We start from the raw sequence: 21607 nt of genomic DNA on the forward strand, positions 1-21607 counted from the left end.
TCCTGATAGCTTCTGTCTCATCTGATCACCCCTACAAGTCTCTTCCTAGAACTTAACATCATCTCACACTTGTATTAGTTTGTTTTCTGCTTTCTCCACTAGAATGTGAGTTTCAAAATATATTCCTGTGTGAGTTCAAACCATATACCTAGGCCATAGTTTAGTCCCTGGCATGATCATAAAGTGATGGTAAGCATTCAAGAGTACATTTGCCTTTTACTTCTATTTTAATCTGCCAAACCCCTTGGTCCGTAATTCAGTATCTTGAATGGACCTTAGTTCAAAAAAAAAAAAAAAAAAAAGCCTTAACTCACCTGGTGAGGCCTCAAGCATTATTCAGCTGCCAGGTACCAGTTAGATTCTTCATCAAGTACATGGTCGAGTTTTCCAGGACCTGTTAATCACTAAGTTAACTCACCTATCTCAGGATAAAAGATTTGGTAGACATTCTAGCTTGACTTTGTTTTATTGTAGCATCATTTGAAGTCTTGTTTTATATAATTCTTAACTACCAAGATATTCACAAATGAACCAAATGGATTAAGTAGAACATTCTCCTCTTTCCCCCCATACTGGAACTTGACCTCAGTCCTTACATTTGCTAGGGAAGCCACTCAAGCCACACCTCCAGCCCTTTTTGCTTTAAATTATTTTTAAGATAGGGTCTTGCTTTTTGCCTAGGGCTGGACTCAGACCATGATCCTCCTATCTTTGTCCTCTGAAATAGCAAGGATGACAGGTATGCACCATCAACACCTAGCTTATTTGTTCAGATGGGATCTCACTATCTTGTTGCCAGGCCTTGGCTTGAACCATAATCTTTCCATTCTCTACTTGCCAGTGCTTCCTGGCATTACAGGTGTGAGCCACTGTGTCTGGTCTTGAACACTCGTTAAAGTATTGGACGTTGCAGAAATGCATAATAGAATTTAATAGCTGTCCAGAAACTTAAGATCCTTTATCCCATTTTTAATAGTTAACCTGTCAATTAAAGGTAACCATACTGTTTTTAGTTTAATTAGTTAAAGACTTGTCTTATGTCACAAAGCTTCAAAAGTTTCTGTAATTCTAGTGGGATAAAAGTTAAAGGGAAAATTGAAACTTAGCAATGATGAAATGTATGTGAATAGATCTGAGAACTGAAGAAAAACAATACAGGACACTGAAATGTGGTCATCCTTCACTCTAAAGCTGGAAGAATTTCTAAAATAACTTCTTTATTTTGAGCAACAGCATGGACAGCAGTAACAACATAGTGCCTTAAAAGGATTTCTTCTTTTGTATTTTATAGCTAGTCCAAATTTCTCTTTAGTGTTGTTAACATAATCTTTAGTACTGCTCACAATCATTTCAATATTGTTGATGTTCTCTTCTTGTTCCTCTACCATAAGAGAAATTTCAATGAAAAGATTCCTTAAATCCTTTATTTGGTTCTCCAGATTAACAAGTTCCTTGTGTCTCTGTTCAATTTCTGAGAGTTGTGCTTTAGTGATAATGATTTCTGCAAGTAAGCTTTCATTAAAAACTTCCCATTTTCCTTGATGAAGCATATCATTTACTTCTTCTTCAGGAACTTCTTTTCCAGCAACTTCAAGCTGACGGAAAATAAATGTCTTGCACTTCTCCTGCTTTGCCTCTATTGTGTCATTGTACATAAACATGGTTTGCTGAAAATGGTGAAACATCACAGCATACTGAGATTTAAGTATCCTTGTGATCACTGATGATGGACCATTTTCGACCTCTGACTTTTTAACTTCTTTAACTAAGTCACATAAACCTCTATTAATGTGTTCTGCTTGGGTTTTTATCTCCTTTGCGATGCTAGAGTCTCTCTTAAGTAGGCTAAACCTTCTCATTGAAGCTACCAGACTTTTCTGTTGCTGTCCATATCTTTGAACATCATTTGCCAAATTGTTAATATTCTCTTGTAGCTTTTGGATCTCATTTAGGTGTTTCTCAGCTACAGGCTCTCTTTCATAAACAACAGCTTGCTGCATAAATATCCCTTGATCCTCTGCTTCTGTTGTCAGTATCTGACCATCTCTAGACAGTTCAATTTCTTTTGTTCTTTGCTTTAGTTCTTGAAGTCGGTCTTTCATCTTCCCTTTCCCCCTAAGAAGCAAAAAAATGATTATATTGAATAAAGAGATGTTTGTATTTTTTCCTCAGTAGTAATTGGCTTGAGATAACTATCTGTCTCCCAGCAAAAATCCTGCTAGTTTTCCAAAAAGAAGTTTAAAAAGTTAGGAAAATCAATAGGGCATGGTAGAAATCATTTCAGCACTGAGGAGCCTGAGACAAGGAAAGTTCAAGGGCAGGTTGGGCTACATAGCAAGATCTTCTCTCCAAAAACCATTTTTTTCCCCTTAGGACAAACATAAAGATCATCAAACATAAGGATCATCAAAATGGCCAGGTGAGTGGTTCATTCCTGTAATCCTAGCTATTAGGGAGGCAGAGACCCAGAGGATCTATCTCAGTGCAAGACTAGCCTAGGCAAAAAGTTCATGAGACCCCCATCTCATCCAATGAAACCTGGGTATGGTGGTGCACACCTTATCCCAGGTGTGTAGAGGGATTACACAGGATTGCAGTCCAGGCTGGCTCAAAAGTAAATGTGACATCTTATCCCAAAATAACCAAAATAAAAAGGGATAGGGGCATGGCTCAAGTGATACAGCGTCTGCCTAGTGAGCCAAGGTCCTGAGTTCAGTATCCCCCTCCTCGCAAAATCACTGAAATTGGAAAAGTAATGTAAAATATAATGTGGGGTGGCTGAGTTGAGTACAATATCTGAGAAAATAGTGATGTGGAAACAATTGGCACCAAATAAGTTCTTCAGTGTCATTATACTCTCGGTGACATGTACTTTTTGTGTGTATGTGTATGTGTGTTACTGGGGCTTGAACATCTATGTTCTAAAACTGAGAAATTCTATATATAAGAGGGATTAGAGGGTTGTGGGTGGAAATTACATAAATAGAGGTTTGATTCAGTATAAAGAAGACTTTTTAAGCACCGGAGGCTTCTCTAAGATGAAATGAACTGCTTCCCGAGGTGATAAGCTTGCCATCACAAGAGTTATTCAAGATGTTCTTGAATTATGACCCAGTTAAGAATATTATTGAATTCATGTCTGCATTGAGTAAAAATTTAAACTAATGTCTTGATAAGATTTCATTGGTTTAAAAGGACTAGCATTTCGTCAAATAATTATTGAGGCTGCTGTATGCAAAGTTTTAAATATTGTATATGCTCAACTATTCTAGTCCTGAGGAATTGATAGTCTGCAGGGAAATGAACAATATTGATTTTAAAAAGTGAATATGATACTATTAGGTCTTGATGGGACAATCTGGCATGACATCATTAAAGAGATATTTGAACTGTGAAATGTCAATATTAAGAAGGCAGCTAGAGAACTAGAGAAAAGGTCAGTTCAAGAAGAATCAACTTAGAATGTAACACATTTGTACATGGAAGCAATGCGAGGAATCTCCCTGTATAGCTATCCTTATCTCAACTAGCAAAAACGCTTTGTCCTTCTTATTATTGCTTATACTCTCTCTTAAATAAAATTAGAGATAAGGGCATAACAGTTTCTGCCTGGAAGTGAGGGGGTGGGGAGGAGAGGAAGAGGACAGGGGGTAGGAGGGGAAGAAATGACCCAAACATTTTATGCACATATGAATAAACAAAAAAAACAAAAGGCAGCTAGATAGAGACAAAGAAGATAGTCTTGGTATGGGAGATGGATGCCAAGGCAATGAGTGAGACTGATAGGTTTTAAGAACAAAATGAGTATCTTTTAGAGTAACATCAGAGGAATGAAGTCAGGTAGGTAGGGACTAGATCAAGCCAGTAAGGAGTTTAGATTTTTTTAGAAAAAAGTTAAAGGATAAACGTGGCATTGGTGTGATCTATATTTTTTAAAAGTGTTTTTACTTTCTACGTAAGGAATTTTTTCCCACGATAAAACAAGTAGTTCACAGGAGAGACTTAGGGGATAAAAATAGAGATGGAATAAATGGGATCCATCAGGGTGTATTTTTGGAGGTAGAAGCAATAGGACTTGATTTTAACCTGTGGGTAGCACTTAACATAGTTTTTGAAACTTTCGAGGAAAGTGTTTATCTTGGTTTTCTTTTTACCTTTTTGACTCTCCCTTCATCACTCCCTCCCAACTCCTCCTTCTGATCTCCTGCATCTTATGCTTCCATCATCATTTTCCAGTCCCATGGTAATAAATACCATCTGTTAACTGAGGACTTATATTTGTATCTCTAGTGTAGGCTGCTTTTAAAATGCCTGTCTACTTCACAAGCTCTATTTGGATACCTATGTCTAAAATAAGTTTATGATCTTCCTCAAAACCCGTATACTTCCCCAGTTTAGTAAATGGCAACTCTATTCTTTCAGCAGCTCAGACTAAAACTTTGGAGCCATTCTTTACTATATCCAAACTAATGGCATCTTATTTCCAAACTGGAAATCTTGTCAACCTCTCTTTTAAGTATATTTAGGGCTGGAGGCATGGCTCAAGCAATACAGCAACTGCCTTGCAAATGTGAAGCCCTGAGTTCAAACCCCAGTACCACCAAAATAGATAGATAGATAGATAAAGTATTTTAGGATCCAGTCATCCCTTCCCCTCTGCAGAGTCCCATTTACCATTATTTCTTAGTTGGATTATTGCAGTAGTCCCCTAAGTGCTCTTCATTTTGCCTCTTTTGTAGCATCCCCTCTAATCTTTTTCTTAACACAGAACTCAGATAAAATGTAAGACAGCTCATGTTATTATTGTGCTAAAAAGCCTCTTTTGATGCTATCTCTTAGAGGAGAAGTGAGATCCTACAAGGTTTTACATGATTTCTCTACCCTTCATATTATCTCTTTGATTTCACCTCCTAAAAGTACATTAGTATACTATTACTTATTTCCTCCATTAAAATGAAAACCAAGTGATTTTAATTAGAAAAGATTCAGAAATGACATTCTCATTTTTCATGTTTTCCCATTTGAAAACCATACCCAATAAGTTAATTTATAAATTACATGTAATTGTTATTTAAAATTAATTATAGCTAATTATAATTAATATAATCCTTAATATAAAATTCAAATTTTAGTAAAGATAAATTGAAACTTTTTAAATTTATCAGATAATTTAACTTGTAATTCTGTGTGAGTTTTAAGTACATTTCATTTATGATGCCTAATCCTATTTTAACAGGCAAGGTATATTTGACTATGATACTGTAATAACCAATTCTTGAATCTTAGTGGCTAAAAATTGGAGTTTCTTGCTAACATTTTATGCCATGATGGGTTTTTAGGAGGCTGTGGTCTTCATCTTAGTTACTAGCAGACTTAAGGTCCCCCTTTCTGAATGTGGCTGTCAAGATAAGAGGGAGAAGGAGTGCTGGAAAGACTTTCACAGGCACTGAACTATCCTAAAGCGATGCATGCCATTTGGTTTACAACTTCTCAACCAGCTGAAAGTAGAGGACTATGAAATGTAGTTCTCTCTCATTCACCAAACCAGATCTCTTCCATACCCATCAAATATTTCAATTTGATTTTATAAGAAATCTTCCAAAGTTAGCCAATTTTCTCATTTTTCTTATAGGGACACTTAAGAAGTCATGGTGAGCATGATTAGTGCTCTAGGCACTAGTCTAGTGCACTAGTCTAGTGCTTCCTCCATTATAAGATGTATTATGTAAATTTCCTAGAATTCATATTAAATAAAGCGGGGATCATCCATATGATCTTCTGTTCAGTGTTCTATCCAACATTTGATTATTACACTGGTACAGATATTTAAAGACACCTAAAAATGTTGAAAAGTAGTAGACACTTTTTCTTATGTGGCATCTTTATGAAAACCAAATTACCTCTCATAATTTATTATATACTTCTGGGGCTGGGGACCTGATTCACTGCAGGTCCTGAGTTCAAACCCAGTACCAGAAAAAAAAAAGAGAAAGAAATGTGTATACTTCTGATAAAGACTAATTTTCTTTCCACTGTGGGGGAATTCAATTTGAAGCCAAATAAATTAGTAACCTATTTTGAATAGCTCCTTACTGTTCTTTGCATGGAAAGTATTCAGCACATCTTTGTGCCTGTGCTGTTTCTGGCATTACCATGTTAATACTGAAAATAAATTCCTTCCCAAAGTGTTCAAGATGTCATGTGACATTAGCTTTTGTAAATGTGATTTTTCTTTTTCTCAAATTACACAGACACAGTTTAAGAAATCAAATCACTTGAAACTTGAAAAGATATGCCCCCTCACTCTCCTGCACGCCTCACTTCCAATTCACCTTTCCCCAAAGGCAGTCATTGTCAGTTTTGTAGCTATATTTTGCTTTTAAACTCCCTATTTCTAAATAATTTGTTTACATAGATGTTTCTGCCTTTTCAGTTTTGGATATTTTGTTATGTTCAATTTCCACTATGAAAGAAGTGAATTAAACTTTCTCTTCTACTCTCATTCTTCCCTAAGTTCCCCTTATCAACATGGGGTTGTATTATGATTTTTGGTTAATAAATGTCCTATATTTATATTGTTATAACTACCCAAGTATTACTTATGTTGTAGTTACATAAAGTATTATGATTATAGTTTCTTTCTCAGGTACTTTTTAGCTTTTTCAATGGAAATAAATAAAGAATATATGTCTTTGTTTTAGGAAAACTTTTTATTAGGGTCTTCATATATACAAAAAGGTACCCAAAACATAAATGCATAGTTTGATGGTTTTTCATAAAGTCAATGCCTCCTTTTTAATACAAATCACAAAGCATGCAACTTTTATATTTTTCTTGTAATTAATTACTTAAAATTTCTAGCTGCTTAATTTCTAAAACTGAACTAAACTAAAAATGTCCTCAATATATTTAAATATAGTAGACATTTTAAAATCTTAGTATTTCCTCTTTTGAGGCTTCTTTCCTGGGACCCACTAATGTGACTTCTTATGCTGGAATTTTCCCCTGTCTTTTACATATCTTGTGATTCCTAGTTCATCTTCATTCTTGGTCTATCCTGTTCATTTGAGGATATAGTGTAGTTTCTTTTTAAAACATGAATGTTGTGATAAGTTCCGTTTCTGAAAATGATTTTAGTCTATCCTGATATCTGAATAATACATTTCCTGTGGGTATAGTTCTTTTTTTTTTAAATTTGGTGGAACTGGGTTTGAACTAAAGGCCTCATAGGTAGGCACTCTACCACTTGAGTCACTCTACCAATCCCCATCTGGATATAATTCTTACTTGAAAAATATACTTCCTTAAAATTTTGGAAGCTTTGCTATTTTATCTTCTAGCTTCCCAATATTATACATAAGATCTATTATTAGACTTTTTTCTTTATCCCTGGTGTTCAGAAATTTTATAATAATGTGACTTTGGTTGTGTCTTCTTGAATTTATTTGAAACATTTAGTGAGTCTTTTAAATATGGAAATTCATCTTTTTTTCAGTCTAATTTCTTTAAGAACTTTATCTTCTCTATTTCCTTTGTTTCTTTTATTCTCCCTTTGGACACTAAGAAAATTAAAGTAACAGCAGAACCCAAGATAACCAATATCTAAATAAGAGGATTTTTTGAGGTGTGGTGGTGCTGGGGCTCGAACCCAGAGCCCCTTGCATGCCTGACAAGCACTCTATCACTGCATAGCCCCATTCCCAAAGAAGGGTAATTTTAAAGTGACTTGCCAAAGGCCACACAACTAAAAGGTGGCAGAGCCTACATTTAGATATGTCTACCCGATTCCTTTCATTTTTCTTACCCCTGTTCTATAATAAGTAGGAATAGATTATTCTAGTAAAATATACTATAAATAATGCTAATCAAATATAGTATGTTACTGGCATAAATACTGTATTTTAAGGAAAAATTCTAGCAGGAAGTGATATAGAATATCATATCTAAATAATTCAGTTATTTGCATTTTTATTATAATCTTTAGTATAATCAGACCAAGTTAAGCACTTTATATATGAAAGAAAGAATTAACTCTGATCTAACAGCCTGTCTCACAGAAATTCTGTAAGGATTCTTGAATCCTGTTCTTGGCACTGTGTGAAGATGATGATTCTTAAATTTTCTTCTGCTTCAGGCCATAGTCATAATCTGGGGTAGAATTTTTGTCAAATTTGGGCATAAAATTGTTTCCAGTGTTAAATGTAAAAGTATTCTCTAAGCCAAGCACAACATGATTAATTTATAATCTGTTCAACAAAAGATTTTATTTCTGTTTTTATAGGATCTAATTTTCCAGTGCTTCCAAAATGACAAGTTATTTTGTAAAGAACTTTAAAAAATTATTTCCTCTAATGTTGATTAACTAAGCTCTACCCCTAAATCCTATTCCATTTATTAGCACTATGTATGAACAGATCAGGTACTTATAATTATGTCCAAATCTGAGCAAAACAAGTAAATTTTAATTATCTGTTGAATTATTTTTAACTGTCAGAGTAAGACTAGATTTCAGTCTATGGATGTCTCACATTACAAAGAATTACTTACTTTTCTGTCTTGTTCCTCTTGTTTTTCCACCTGTGGTGTTGGAGTCCTTCCTTTGAGAGAAAATCTTGAGTGCCATCTAATGTAATGTTTGACCAAATTACTTATTTCTCTGTCTTATAGGACATAGGCTAATCTCTGTATGGTGTCAATATAGTTAATCGAAAGCCAAATAATGAAGTCAAATAAGTTGAAGATAAACTTGTACTTTTGCTGTTAATATCACACACGAAGAACAGATTGTTTACTTCACACCTGGAGAATCTGGTTCTTCCTGTTAGACACCTATTCTTTAGATGAAAGGAAAATCATTTTCATTGGAGCTAGTTGGTAACAGGAAGTTTTTGTTAAAACTGCCTACACTGAGTATTTTGTATAGTGTCTGTAAATGCAATACTACGTTATCTATAAAAAATATTACTTCAAAAATGTATTTGTATTTAAACAAAGGTTAACTTTTCTTTATCAAACCTGCTAAAATATATAATTAAATAAAAATAAGAATTGAAAAATGCTCGAAGTCCTCTTATTCAATTTATGATTGAATTCTGCCCTATTTTAGGAAATCCTATAAAAGCATAGCTCATAAAATCATAACATTTAGGAGTAGAACAACCTAAAAAGACCTCATGTCTTTAATCCATCCCACTTTTCTTCTTTCTATACTATTTTTAATTTAGAATTAGCTTCTTCTATAGTTCTCAATATAAAACTAAAATTGTACAGTAATGTTAAGCTATTTGTTTATTATGCCAATATAACAATTCAAAATTTTTATCAGGAAGAAATACTTACAGGAAAAGCTAGAAATGAAAATTTGTTTCATAATATCAAATTTCTAAACTTTTCCTTTTTTCTTCTACCTGAGATGTTGTTTGAGGCCAGGAGAAGGAATATTGCTATAAAAGCTACCAAAAAATCATTTAGACTTATTCTTCGATTTAGAAGGCTCATTTCCTGGAATCTGTTTCTACACTGCATTGCACTACCTTGAGTAGTGCACAGTCCCTGTAAATCTCGTCCTATCTGATCTATAAAACAGCACATGTATAAAAACAAAACAGTGGAAACACAAGTCCTTCACAGTAGGATGGATCATCTACACAGAGGATCATTTTTGAGTTATACAATTTATAAAGATTTCTTTGTTCCACTTCAGAGTAGTTCCAGTTCATTTCAAACTAGAAAATATAGGGCAAAAGAAGTTTATACAGCTTGCTAGCTTAAGAAAGAAAGGGAAGGTTCTTACATACATATACATATTTATCTGTGTATATCATACAGGTACACACCAGTCATATCTGAATATCTGTAGTGCCCAAATTGTGATCTTTAAAATACCATATTTTCAAAAAAGAAGCAATGTGAGGATGAACAAAAACACTAATGAAAATGGTTATATGTAGAAGGAAAGGAAGAGGGAGAGGAGAAAAGACAGAGATACACAGTAGTTCTTTCTGAGTGTAGCTTTTTTTTATAGCTTTGAATGTGCAACCATATAATTGTTTTAAAAATTAAATCTTAAAAAAGAAGCAAATCACCTCTTAAATGCAAAAGCACCTTAGAACAAATAAATTTAGCTACATACCTAGGTGGCGCCATAACCACACAATGTTATTTCAGGTAATTTTAAAACTTAGTGTTTGATGCAGCTATTGTGGAATAAGGAGTCCAAAATAACCTCAAAGAGATTTTAAATTGAATTTTAGTATATCTCATTTTTTATTAATACTGATATTATTAAGTTGAAACTCTATATAAAAAGAATAAAGCAAATAGGTAATGTCAGTGCCATTAGAACCTGTAGTTTTCAACACATGTAAAAAAGAGATACAAAGAAGATCTGAGAAGCTAAGTGAAAACTTGGAAATATTTAATTTGAAGTAAAAAAATATGAACTCATGACTTTTTTTCTATAAAACTATTTCCTAGCTTTGTACCCTGAAAGTACTGAGACACAGTGGTGAGTCAATACTAGTGACTATCCATTATAACCAGATTGAGGTCCTTAAACATAACATTTCTCACTGGAAAGGACAGAAATCTGTAGGCACATAGATAATTCCAGGGCATTGTTCCATACTGAAAAACAGAGAAGCTATCAAAGCCTTTTGGTGTTGTACCTAAAAGAACCCATGATACTACCTGGTGGGAACTCTTTCTGATCAAAACTGCATTACTTTTGGTCTCAAAAGTATAATATATAAATAGTAGTAATAATGAAACAACTTGATCACGTTTAGAGGTGAAAATTAGGAAATACAGGCAAAAGAGCAAACACCTTGATTTTTCTCCATGAATTGTATTTAAGAGTTACCAAGTGACTCAAACTTTTTTTTAAAGTAAAAAGCCTGTTATTAAATGCAGAGGGAATATAGAAGTAGACAAGTCAGTATTTCATAAACTCAAAATAACTGGATTAAGCAGGGTCATCTGCTAAAGTCATTAATTGAAAGATTAATGAAGAACGTTTTTTTGGATGGATCAGACTGACTTCAAATCCACTAGTCAGTTTCAATATCGCTAAAATCTGATGTCATATAAAAGTGCTTTTATATGCCTCCTAAGTACCAGAACCACTTGTGAAATATGCTTGCCAGAAGACTTCAACCTGAAACTCATTTATTCTGTACATCTCACTACCAGATATAAGAAGTACAGAGTAGGTATGTTAAGTGATCTCATGAAGATATTAGCCAAATCCCAAGCATGGGGAATTCTAAAGAAAAATGATTTGTTTCATTCTACAAATAAATATTATGGAAGGAAAAATGGTGGTGATGGTAGGGATGCTTTGGGGAGAGCAGGTAACATATTTAAAAAGACTTAACAATAAATTTTTATGAATATCTGGTTTTGACCTGATTTTGAATATACACTTGTAAAATTATACTTGGAAATTGTAAATGTATTGAATATTAAAGACTTGTTATTAATTTTGTTGTGTCTAATAGTGTTATGATATTTTACAATTTTAAAATTTTGAAATGATATAATCAAGGGAGAAGGATTGAAAAGTATATAGGTATCAAAAAGATATAGTATTAATAATTTTAAACGTAGATATAGAGGCTCATTAGATTTTTTCTATGTATTTATTAAAATATATGTGTATACACACACACACAAATATATATATTTCTCCAAACATGTGTCAAACCCTGACCAAGAGAGTAAAATCGTCTGTTAGTTTCTAAAGGATGTTGCTTTTAGGACCCCCTCTAATGCCAAAATCCACAGATGCTCAGTCCTTTATGTAAAATAGTGTACCATTTGCACACAATCTATACACATTGTACTTTAAATTATTTCCAGGTTACTTATAATACTTAGCACAGTGAAAGTGCTATATAAATAATAATCAGTATTTTTGAGGAAATGATAAGAAAAATGTCTGTACACATTCAGATAGATTTTTTTCCCAAATATTACCCAATCTGAGGTTGATTGAATCCATTAATGTGGAATCCATGAGTTTAGAAGGCCAACTGTGTTTTATTAAACTTTTTGATAATATTTGCCATCTGATAGGCACATAGTGATATTTCATGATAATTCCTAATTTTCTTCAGAACTATTTTTGGTTTTTCATTTTGTACCTCAGTTCTCCATATACAAACATATGCATATATACATGTATATATGTTTGTATGTATGTATGCCAAGCCCAGTAAACTAGAGTGGCACCAAGTCTCTAGTAGATTGCATGTTTACATGGATACATTCACTCATTAGAAATGGAAAGGTTTGTATTTTATGAAGATCAGAACATGATATAAGGGTACATTCATTATGATGCAGAGGCTTTTTTTTGTTTTTTTTTTTTTTTGAGAAGGTAAATTTTGGCAGTGGGCTATTTAAAGTATCCTGCTTATTTTTCTCTTTGTACCTTTTTTTATTGGACTGTTGATTTATTGCTTGTGCTTTTTTTTCTCCTTCCTTTTTCCCTCCTTCTTTCCTTCATTCCTTCCTTCCGTTCCTCCTTACCTCTTCTTTCTTTCTTTCTTCCTTGGGTTTTGAGACAGGACCTTACTATGTAGCTCAGACTGGCCAGAGCACACAGTTCTCCTGCCTTAGCCTTTGAGTGCTGGGTTTACAGGTGTGTACCATCATCCTGGGGCTTGTGCTTTTTTGTTTTATAGGTAAGTGCTTATAAACTTTATTTTAGCAATAGTAAATAAGAAAAATGACAAAATCAGTACTGTACTTTCTAAAATCAGTTTTATAATCAGCAGAGTTAAAACTTTGGAATAGAAGAACATGGAATTTTTTAAGTTGCTATGTGATTTATATTTTCTGTAAAACCATTTGTCTTCCTAGACTGGCAAATAAACAAGACAAGGAAGGGGCTTTAGGAGAAGCTGATGTTATTGAATGTCTGTCTCTGGAAAAATTGGTCAATGAGCACAAGTGCCTATGTCAGATAGTAAGTTGTTTTTTTAATTTTTTTCTGTACTTTTCAATATGTTCAGAATAATTTAGCTTTTATTAAAGTAATAAGACAATCAGAGAATAATCTTAAATGAATTTACCCTCCCAGGAAATTATACTCTCACTCTTCTATTGGTATTAGTTAATAGTTTAATATCTGTTTTTTATTTAGTTGTTACTAACTTCCATAAACTGTCCTTCATAATTGCAAAGATTTTTGCGTTTGTTTTTGGTTTAAGATACTGTTGCTATGGGGCTGGAGGCCCCAAATGGGAGAGTGCCTATCTAGCAAGCACAAAGCCCATCCAAACCCCAGTGCCACACACAAAAAAAGATATTGCTAATAGGACCTGTAAATTATACCAAAATGTCATGTTGCAAATTGTAGAAATCATGAAAGAGAAATTATAAATATGTAATTTATAAGCATGGCCAGGTGTTGGTGGCTCATGCTTGTAATGTTAGCTATTTGGGAGGCTGAGATGAGGATGATCACGGTTTGAGGCTAGCCTGGCAAATAGTCCAGAGGCCCCATCTCCAAAAATAACCAGAGCAAAAATGAATTGGTGGCATTTCTCAAGTGGTAGAAAATATGCTTTACAAGCGAAAAGCCCTGAGTTCAAACCCAGTCTCACAGAAAAAAGAAAGAAGAAAGACTTTTATAAGAATAAGACATTTACAATGAATTTTGAAAAATCATATCAGGAGAGTTTTTATACAATTTTAAGGCAGATAAGCAGGGGATTTATTCTTGTGTCATAAAATGATCATTAGGTTTTAAATCTTAGGGATGTTTATTGCTGTGAATTCCTTAGTGAAAATTAAAAATTCCTGACATTTTTAATAAGTAAGCTATTTTTCTTGTGTCAGTTCAATTTTATCTTCCAATAAACTTAAAATTATACTTAGTCCTAGCAACTTCTTACCATTGTGTCTCTTGTATCCTACAGATGTTATCTATAAAATCTTTCAAATTCTGTGTAATACTAAATTTAGTTATCATAGCAAAGGTGTGTTTTAAGTTAAATAAGTAGATGCTTCATATCATTAACTTAAATCCTTTGATTTTGGTTTACCAGTAATTATACTTAGTGGTTTTGAATATATTTGTGTGGAAAACTTTTAGTTGTAATCTTTGAGCCAAATAAATTTCTGTTTTAGGAACCTTGTTCAGCAGTCTTGGGATATGGAAAGAAAATTGACAAGTCCATTAAAAAAGGCCTTTATTGGCTACTACATATCATCGCAAAAGACTTTGATGCTTTAAATGAACGCATCCAAAAAGACACAACAGAGCAACGTGCTCTTGAGGAACAAGAGAAGCGAGAAAGAGCTGAACGAGTACGAAAATTACGAGAAGAAAGGTAAATAGACTAATTTTACACTCTATTCTATTTGAGGAGCAAAGAAACATAACATTTTTATGAATAAGCTGCTAGTTTTGTCTATTCCATTTTAATTTTTCTTGCATGAAGGAAGGCAAGTCAGTTGCCTGTTTTATAAAGGATTTTATTTTACACTGAGTATATATCACCTTGTCTCCATAACTTCTTCTCTCCTCCTCTTCTATTATAGGTGTGCCCCACTATGAACAGGGATGCTGTTAAACATTCTATAATGCACAAAATAAGGCTTCCATAACAAAGAATCATTGGGTTCAATATGTCAAAAGTGTGGAGATTAAGAAACCTGTCTTTAGTTTTAATTAAAATAGGAGATATGTGCTGGGTGTGGTGTTGCACACCCAGCACTTGAGAGGCAGAGGCACTCATAGAATCTGAGTTCCAGGCCAGTCTGGATTACAAATACCCTATCTTAAAGGAAAGAAGGCAAGAAGGAAGGAAGGAAGGAAGAAAAGAAGAGAGGGAGGGAGGAAGGGAGGGAGGGAGGAAGAGGGAGGGGAAGAAAAAGAGAAGGAGAGATAGAGGGAAGGAAGAAGGAAGAAAGTTAAGTAATTGTTAGAAGGTTAAACAAAAGTCTGATCTACATCACTCATTTTGTCAGAAAGTGAACTATGTTGTATTATCTTAGCTTTTTAAAATATATTTTAAAATAATTTAAAAATATGCTGCCCTAAGGGAAGTATTTAAACTAAATTCAACAAATTGTGTGTTTTAAATGAAAGTTTCCTTCAATTCTACTTCAAAGTCTTTTTTTTTAATGCTTTAAGGAAATACTAAGATTTGAACCATACACTGGTGGCTCACACTTGTAACCCTAGTTATTCACGAGGCAGAGATAAGGAGGACCGTGGTTTGAAGCCAGCTGCTGGCAAAGTTTGTGAGACCATATCTTGAAAATACTCAACACAAAAAGGACTTTCAAGTGGCTTAAGCAGTAGAGTGCCTGCCTAACAAGCATGGAAGCCCTGTGTTCAAACCCCAGTACTACCAAAAAAAAATAAATAAAAAAGAAAGTACTAAGATTTGATGAGAAGTTAAATTTAATGCTTAATCTTAAATTACTCTTTCTTTTCACTGGTTTGTTATATGGTGGAGGAAGGCAGAAAAGAAAAAAAAATGAAAGGATTTTTAAGTGAGCTTCTGTAAGATTTATAGTTGCCTTCCATCCATGTACCTAAGTAATATTGGTCATCTCTATGGTTTAATATAGTTCATCCCAGTAGGCAAGAACCTTGTACTCATGGACCTTTGTTAGGTACTCCTTTTCACTGTGAAGGAAATCCTCTGATGGTGTCTTTTATTTATTTCAGAGATAGGAGTTAAAGGAAAGAAATATTTGTAGAAATAGCTCTCTATCGCCAAATGCTCCATGGTATGAGTTCGTCATTCTATTCTCTCTTGATATCAAAGAATAGAATGAGTGGTCTTGGCAGCTCCTGATAGGAGATTTCAGTTACTATGAGAATCTTTGGTTCTCTATTCTAGTATATACTTTCATGAAATAAAGTTCATTACCAACCATAATTTATGTAAAATACCATTATGTATATATTTATACAAGTCAATATATGGCCATGCTTTTCCGAAAACTCTTTTGTCTTTTTTCCACCACAAACACAAAAATACAATTTGTAGATGAAACAGTAAACAGAAAGGAGAGGCCTAGCTGAAAAAGACTATATTTTCTATTATGCTATGAGTAGAAGCACTGTAATGTCATTGTTCATTCCATTGCATTCATTCCATTGCGTTCAGTCTTGTGTCTTTCTTTTCGAAATTAAATATCATTCTGAAGTGGTAAAAAAAAAAAAAAGAAAAACAAGAATACAGGGTAGAGGGTTTAGCTAACTTGTGGGTAGAATGCATGGGTATCATGTGTGAAACTCTGGATTCAATCCCAAAGAGAAAAAGGAAGAAAAAGAAGAAAGGCAACAGTAAAAGATTGAGTTGAATGTAAGAAATCTAACACTAGTCATTTTTAAAAAGTTTTTACCTCTTCCATAATTCTGTTCTAGATCATGTTATGGCAGGCATTCTAATACTCATTCCCTTTTCCTTTTTCTCCTTAGCCATGCCAGCTGAGGTGTGAGAACGCTTCTGTTGAGACTCCATGATTAAAAATAAACTGGGATTTAGGGAGGAGTGATTAAAAACAATGTTATGTTGTTAAATCCAATCTAATTGGTCCAGATAGTCGTTTCTAATGTTTTTGTAAGAAACAGGAAAAACATGGTATTTTGATATGAAAATTATATTGTTAACTAATAAATGAGAGACGTAAATAACAACGACTGTCCTATAGGTATGTTCATTTAAAAACAGATTATTTTCACATATATTACTTTACCTGGTCTTTGAAGCAGCATTATGATATGCCTTTTTTAATTCACATTTATGGGAAAGCTGAGGTTCAAGATCCTGGATGTGGTACATTGACAATCTCCAAATCTCAGCTTCCTAGGTTCAGAATGAAAGGATATTTTCCATTATAGAACATAGTTAACAAATGTCTCAGTAAATAACATTCACATTGCTATACTAAGTATACTGTATCTTGTGGTTAAAAATGCATAATACTTCTGGGGTTTTTTTTTTTTTTTTTTTTTTTGCAGCAGCAACTGCTTGCTTGTTTTTTTTTACTGGGGTTTGAACTCAGGCCTTACACCTCAAGCCACTCCACCACCCCTTATTTGGAGGATGGGATTTTTTAAGAAAATAGGGTCTCGAGAACTATTTGCCCAGGCATGAGCCACCAGCACCCAGCTGCTTTTTTAAAAAATTTTTTATTTTTTAAATTTTTTCAGGTTGTGGGAGTGACAAACCTCAAAATGACTGATTTTCTTTTGGGGGAAGGAGAAATTCCCTGAGTCCATTCTCCCCCTCTCTGATAAGAACTTTAATTAAAAACTCTCTCATTTTTTTTGCTTTTGGTTGTTTTAGTAATTTGTTATTCTTCCTGTATTGGGCTATATTAACTATAAATCACAGATAGTAAATGTTCAGTGGTAACTGATAAGGAAATACTTATATTTTTTGGAGATACTGGGATTTGAACTCAGGACTTCATGCTTGCTAGGCAAGTATTCTGCCACTCGAGCCACACCCCCAGTACTTTTTGCTTTAGCTTGTTTTCAGATAGGGTTTTGTGCTATTTTTCTGGGCCAGTCTCAGACTATGATCCTCCTATCTCCACTTCCTGAGTAGCTGGGCTATAGGCATATGCCATCAAGCCTGGCTTATTTGTTGAGATAGAGTCTCCATAACTTTTTGCCTGGGCTGGTGTTCTACTACAGTCCTCCAATCTCCATCTCCAGAATAGGTGGGATTACAGATGTATACTACCACATTCAGCTCTGATACGGAAATATTTAATCTGAATGATACAGGAGAACTTTTTTTTTTTTTGCAATGTTGGGGCTTGAACTCAGGACCTTCACCTTGAGCCACTCTCTCAACCCTTTTGGTGATAGTTATTTCTGAGATAGGGTCTTGTGAACTATTTGCCTAGGCTGGCTTTGAACCACGATGCTCCTGATCTCTGCTTCCTAAGTAGCTAGTATTACAGGCGTGAGCCCCCGGCGCCCAGCAAATTACATTTTTATTTTTTTATTTATTTTTGGGCAGTACTGGGGCTTGAACTCAGGGCCTTGTGCTTGCTAGGCAAGCACTGTATCATATGAGCCATGCCCACAGCCCTGAAGAACTTATTTTTATAGCCTCTCAAACTACTAGACACAGCAATAGTTGTTATCTAGTAATTCAAATGTGACATACAACTTGACAACATATATCATTTTACATTGCTACTTTGTCATATAGTATCAATCTCTAGATATCCTGCTCTGTTGTTTGTCTTATAAATAAGAAACATATTTCCACATAAATAAAAACACAGGTTGAGTTAAAGGAATGTTATCCCAGTTATATGTATCCCAAGGGAAGATATAGCCCTTAAGAATGGGGCATATTTTTTAGGTCCAGTTAAAAAAAAAGATAGTGCTGATTTTAGAGTATAATTAATAATTGACAAGTACACACCTTTGGCACAAAAACAGAATTAATTTGTACTATTAACAATAAAAAGTCAAAGGAAATATAATTTTGTCAGTATTTTTTATTATAATAATGTGAATTATACAAATTAATGATTTTCACTGTGAAAATTCCATGTATGCATGTAACATGCTTTGATTATATTCATTCTTCCTACTGACCTCTGTTACCCTGCCTTGGTTCCATCTTCTTTCCCTAAAATTCACTCTTATTATTACAAGAATTTTTTATTTTCCACATGAATGAAAAATATGTGACACTTGTTTTTCTGTGTCATACATTTCACTTACCATGATGACTTCTGATTCCGTCATTTTTCCTGAAAATGGAATGAATCCATTCTTCATGACTGAATACTCCACATTTTCTTTATCCACTCATCTGCTGATCAGCACCTAAGTTGATTATATAACTTGGCTATTGTGAATAGTGATTTAATAAGCATGGGTATGTAGTTATCACTTTAATATACTGGTTTCATTTCCTTTGGAAGTAGCATAGTTGGGTCACATGGTAGTTGTAGTTTTATGTCTTTGAGGAGTTGCTATATGATTTTCCATAGTGGCTATACAAATTATATTCCCATTCCTACCAATAGTATATAACTTTCCTTTTTCATTTTTTCTCCCCCTCTCGGATAAGAATTTTATTTTTTAATTATCGTATCATTGTTATACTGGGGGTGCATTGTGACATTTAGAAAAGTACTTAAAATATATCTTAGTTAAATTCACCCCCCATAATTCTCCTTTATCCCCACCTCTCATTCTTAGAATCGTTTCAGTAGTTCTCATTTTTCCATTTTCATGCATCAGTACATGATATTTCCACCATATTCACCTCCTACAACTTTTCCTTATATCCTTCCTGCTCATACTGGTACCAACCCCCAGGTAGGAACTGATTTGTACATTTGTGTCTTGTTTTTTGAGAAAAAAATAACATTTTTGTTTGTTTAAGATAGCCCTACAAGAGAGTTTCATTATAATGTTTCCATGTTATATATATTATATCCCAAATTGGAATTGATTTATCTCCTCTATTTTTCTCCTTTCTACCTTAGTCCTTTTATGGTGAATTCAACAGGTTTAAAAATTCTTTATTCATTCTTGTATAGAATGTACATCACCCATATTAACCTTCTTACTTCCTTCTTTACCCTCCCCCTCCTGTTAGTAACTTCCCCTTTAGTGGGACCTGCCTTTCATTCTTGATCTTTTTGTTTAAGTGTCTATTTATTGGTCAGTGGGGTTTTTGCCTTGGTATTATACCTGTACATACATTGTGCTTAAGTTGATGTAACTCCCTTCCACAGCACTTCCTCACCCCCTTTACCTCCATCCTGTGTTGTTTAAGAGTTTTCAGCGTCTTTCCTTGTGTCTTGTTCGTATGTTAATTTCCTTCTGTCCACAAACTTGCAAGCATTTATTACTTTTGTCTTGCTTTTTTTTAATCTCACATCTGCTGATGTGAGGTGATATGTCAATGTAGTTTTGATGAGCCTGATTGCTAAAGATGCTGAGCATTTCCTTATATACTTACTGCCATTACTTTAGAAGTGTCTATTCAGATTAGTTGCCAATTTTTGTTGTTAATTTTCTTTATTCTGAATATTAATCCTCTGTTAAACAAATAGCTGGCAGAGATTTTCTTCCATTGTATAGGTTGTCTTTTTGCTCTGCTGATAGTTCCTTTGTGTAGAAACTTGCTAATTTGATGTGGTTCCATTTGTAAATTTTTGCTTTTATTTACTATACTATTGAACTCCTGTTCAGAAAATCATTGCCTGTGCCAATATCTTGAAGTGTTACCCCTGTTTTTCACTAGTAGTTTAAAAGTTTCAAGTTTTGCATGAAAGTCTTGAGTCCATTTTGAGTTGGTTTTGTACAGGATGAGAAATAGGAGTCTAGCTGTAATCTTCTGCATGCGGATATCCAGTTCGTCAAGGATTCTGGTTTATAGTTTTTTTCTTTATTTGCTGTGTCCTTATCAGGTTTTGGTATCAGTCCAATACTGGCTTTGTTGAATGAGGTTGGAAAAGTTACTTCCCTTTGTATTTGATGGCATAATTTTAGGTACGTTGGTGGTAGTAATATTCAGCAGTGAACTTGTCTGATCCTGGGCTTTTCTTTGTTAGGAGAATATTTTCTTAGTGCTACAATCTTATGTTTGTCATTGATTTATTTAGGATTTTTATATCCTTTTGGTTCAATTTTGGTAGGTCATGTATGTCCAGAAATTTGTCCATTAGTTTTTCCAGTTTTGTGGAATGTATTTTCGAATAATACCCCATGATCTTATGGATCTCAGTGGTATCTATTGTCATACCTCCTTTTCACCTCTAATTTTATTTATATGTGTCTTCTCTTTCTTTTTGTTAGTTTGGCTAATAGTTTGTAAATTTTGTTAGTCTTCAAATACTAACTCTGTTTCATTGATCCGTTATTTGTAGTTAATGCAATAGTAAAGACTATTAGAAAAGAAATTTAGTATAATCTGGTAAAAGTGGGGAGAATGGGAAAAAAAGGGAGAAACATTTCCTGTTCCTTGTGTAGGAAATGGGAGTAAAACTTGACAAAGATCCTTTGTGTTTTTCCTTTAGTCTTGATTTTTATTTATTGCTGCTCTGTCCTTTATTTCTTTTTTCTACTGATTTTGGTATTGATTTGTTCTTGTTTTTCCAATACCTTGAACAGCATCATTAGGTTATTTAATTTTTCATGTAGATACTCATATCTATAAAATTTCCTCTTAGTGCTGCTTTCCTTGTAAGCCACAAGTTTGTTATAGTCATGTTTCCATTTTCATTTGTTTCCAGACATTTTAAAATTCCCCTCTAATGTCTTCAATAATCCACAATCACTCAAAATTGTATTTTTCCATCTCTGTGTTTTTGTGTAACTCCTATAGTTTCTTTTCCTGTCATTTCTAGTTTCATTCCACTATGACCTGATAAGATGCAAGAATTTTTTTATATTTGCTAATACCTTCTATATGACCTAAAATATGATGTGTTTTGGAAAATAGCCCATGTTTTGATAAGAAAAAGCTTTATTCTGATACTGTTAAGTGGACTATTCTGTGGATGTCTATTAAATCAATTTGATCTGTATGTATTTTAATTCCAAAGTTTCTGGGTTATTTATTCTAATTGTTGCTGTACTGGGGATACATTG

At 33.8% G+C, this 21607-nt stretch overlaps 2 protein-coding genes across 4 annotated transcripts in view; one reads left to right on the plus strand and one right to left on the minus strand.

The window, feature by feature from the left end:
* The window catches only part of Arl13b (ARF like GTPase 13B), a 67327-nt gene that overhangs the window by 26653 nt on the left and 19067 nt on the right, over positions 1-21607 (plus strand). For all 3 annotated transcript variants that reach the window (XM_074072945.1, XM_020183691.2, XM_074072944.1), the window contains 2 exons: positions 12865-12970; positions 14137-14339. In XM_074072945.1, coding sequence (XP_073929046.1) covers positions 12865-12970; positions 14137-14339 — 309 coding nt within the window. The remainder of the gene's footprint in view (positions 1-12864; positions 12971-14136; positions 14340-21607) is intronic.
* Stx19 (syntaxin 19) lies at positions 1042-8817 on the minus strand. The gene is made up of 2 exons (XM_020183692.2): positions 8548-8817; positions 1042-2115 (listed from the first exon to the last, which is right to left on the minus strand). Exon 2 carries the CDS (start codon positions 2100-2102, stop codon positions 1218-1220), a length of 885 nt encoding a protein of 294 aa, XP_020039281.1. The 5' UTR covers positions 2103-2115; positions 8548-8817; the 3' UTR covers positions 1042-1217.

Source organism: Castor canadensis, chromosome 5 (assembly GCF_047511655.1).
Source record: "Castor canadensis chromosome 5, mCasCan1.hap1v2, whole genome shotgun sequence".
NCBI lineage: Eukaryota > Metazoa > Chordata > Mammalia > Rodentia > Castoridae > Castor > Castor canadensis.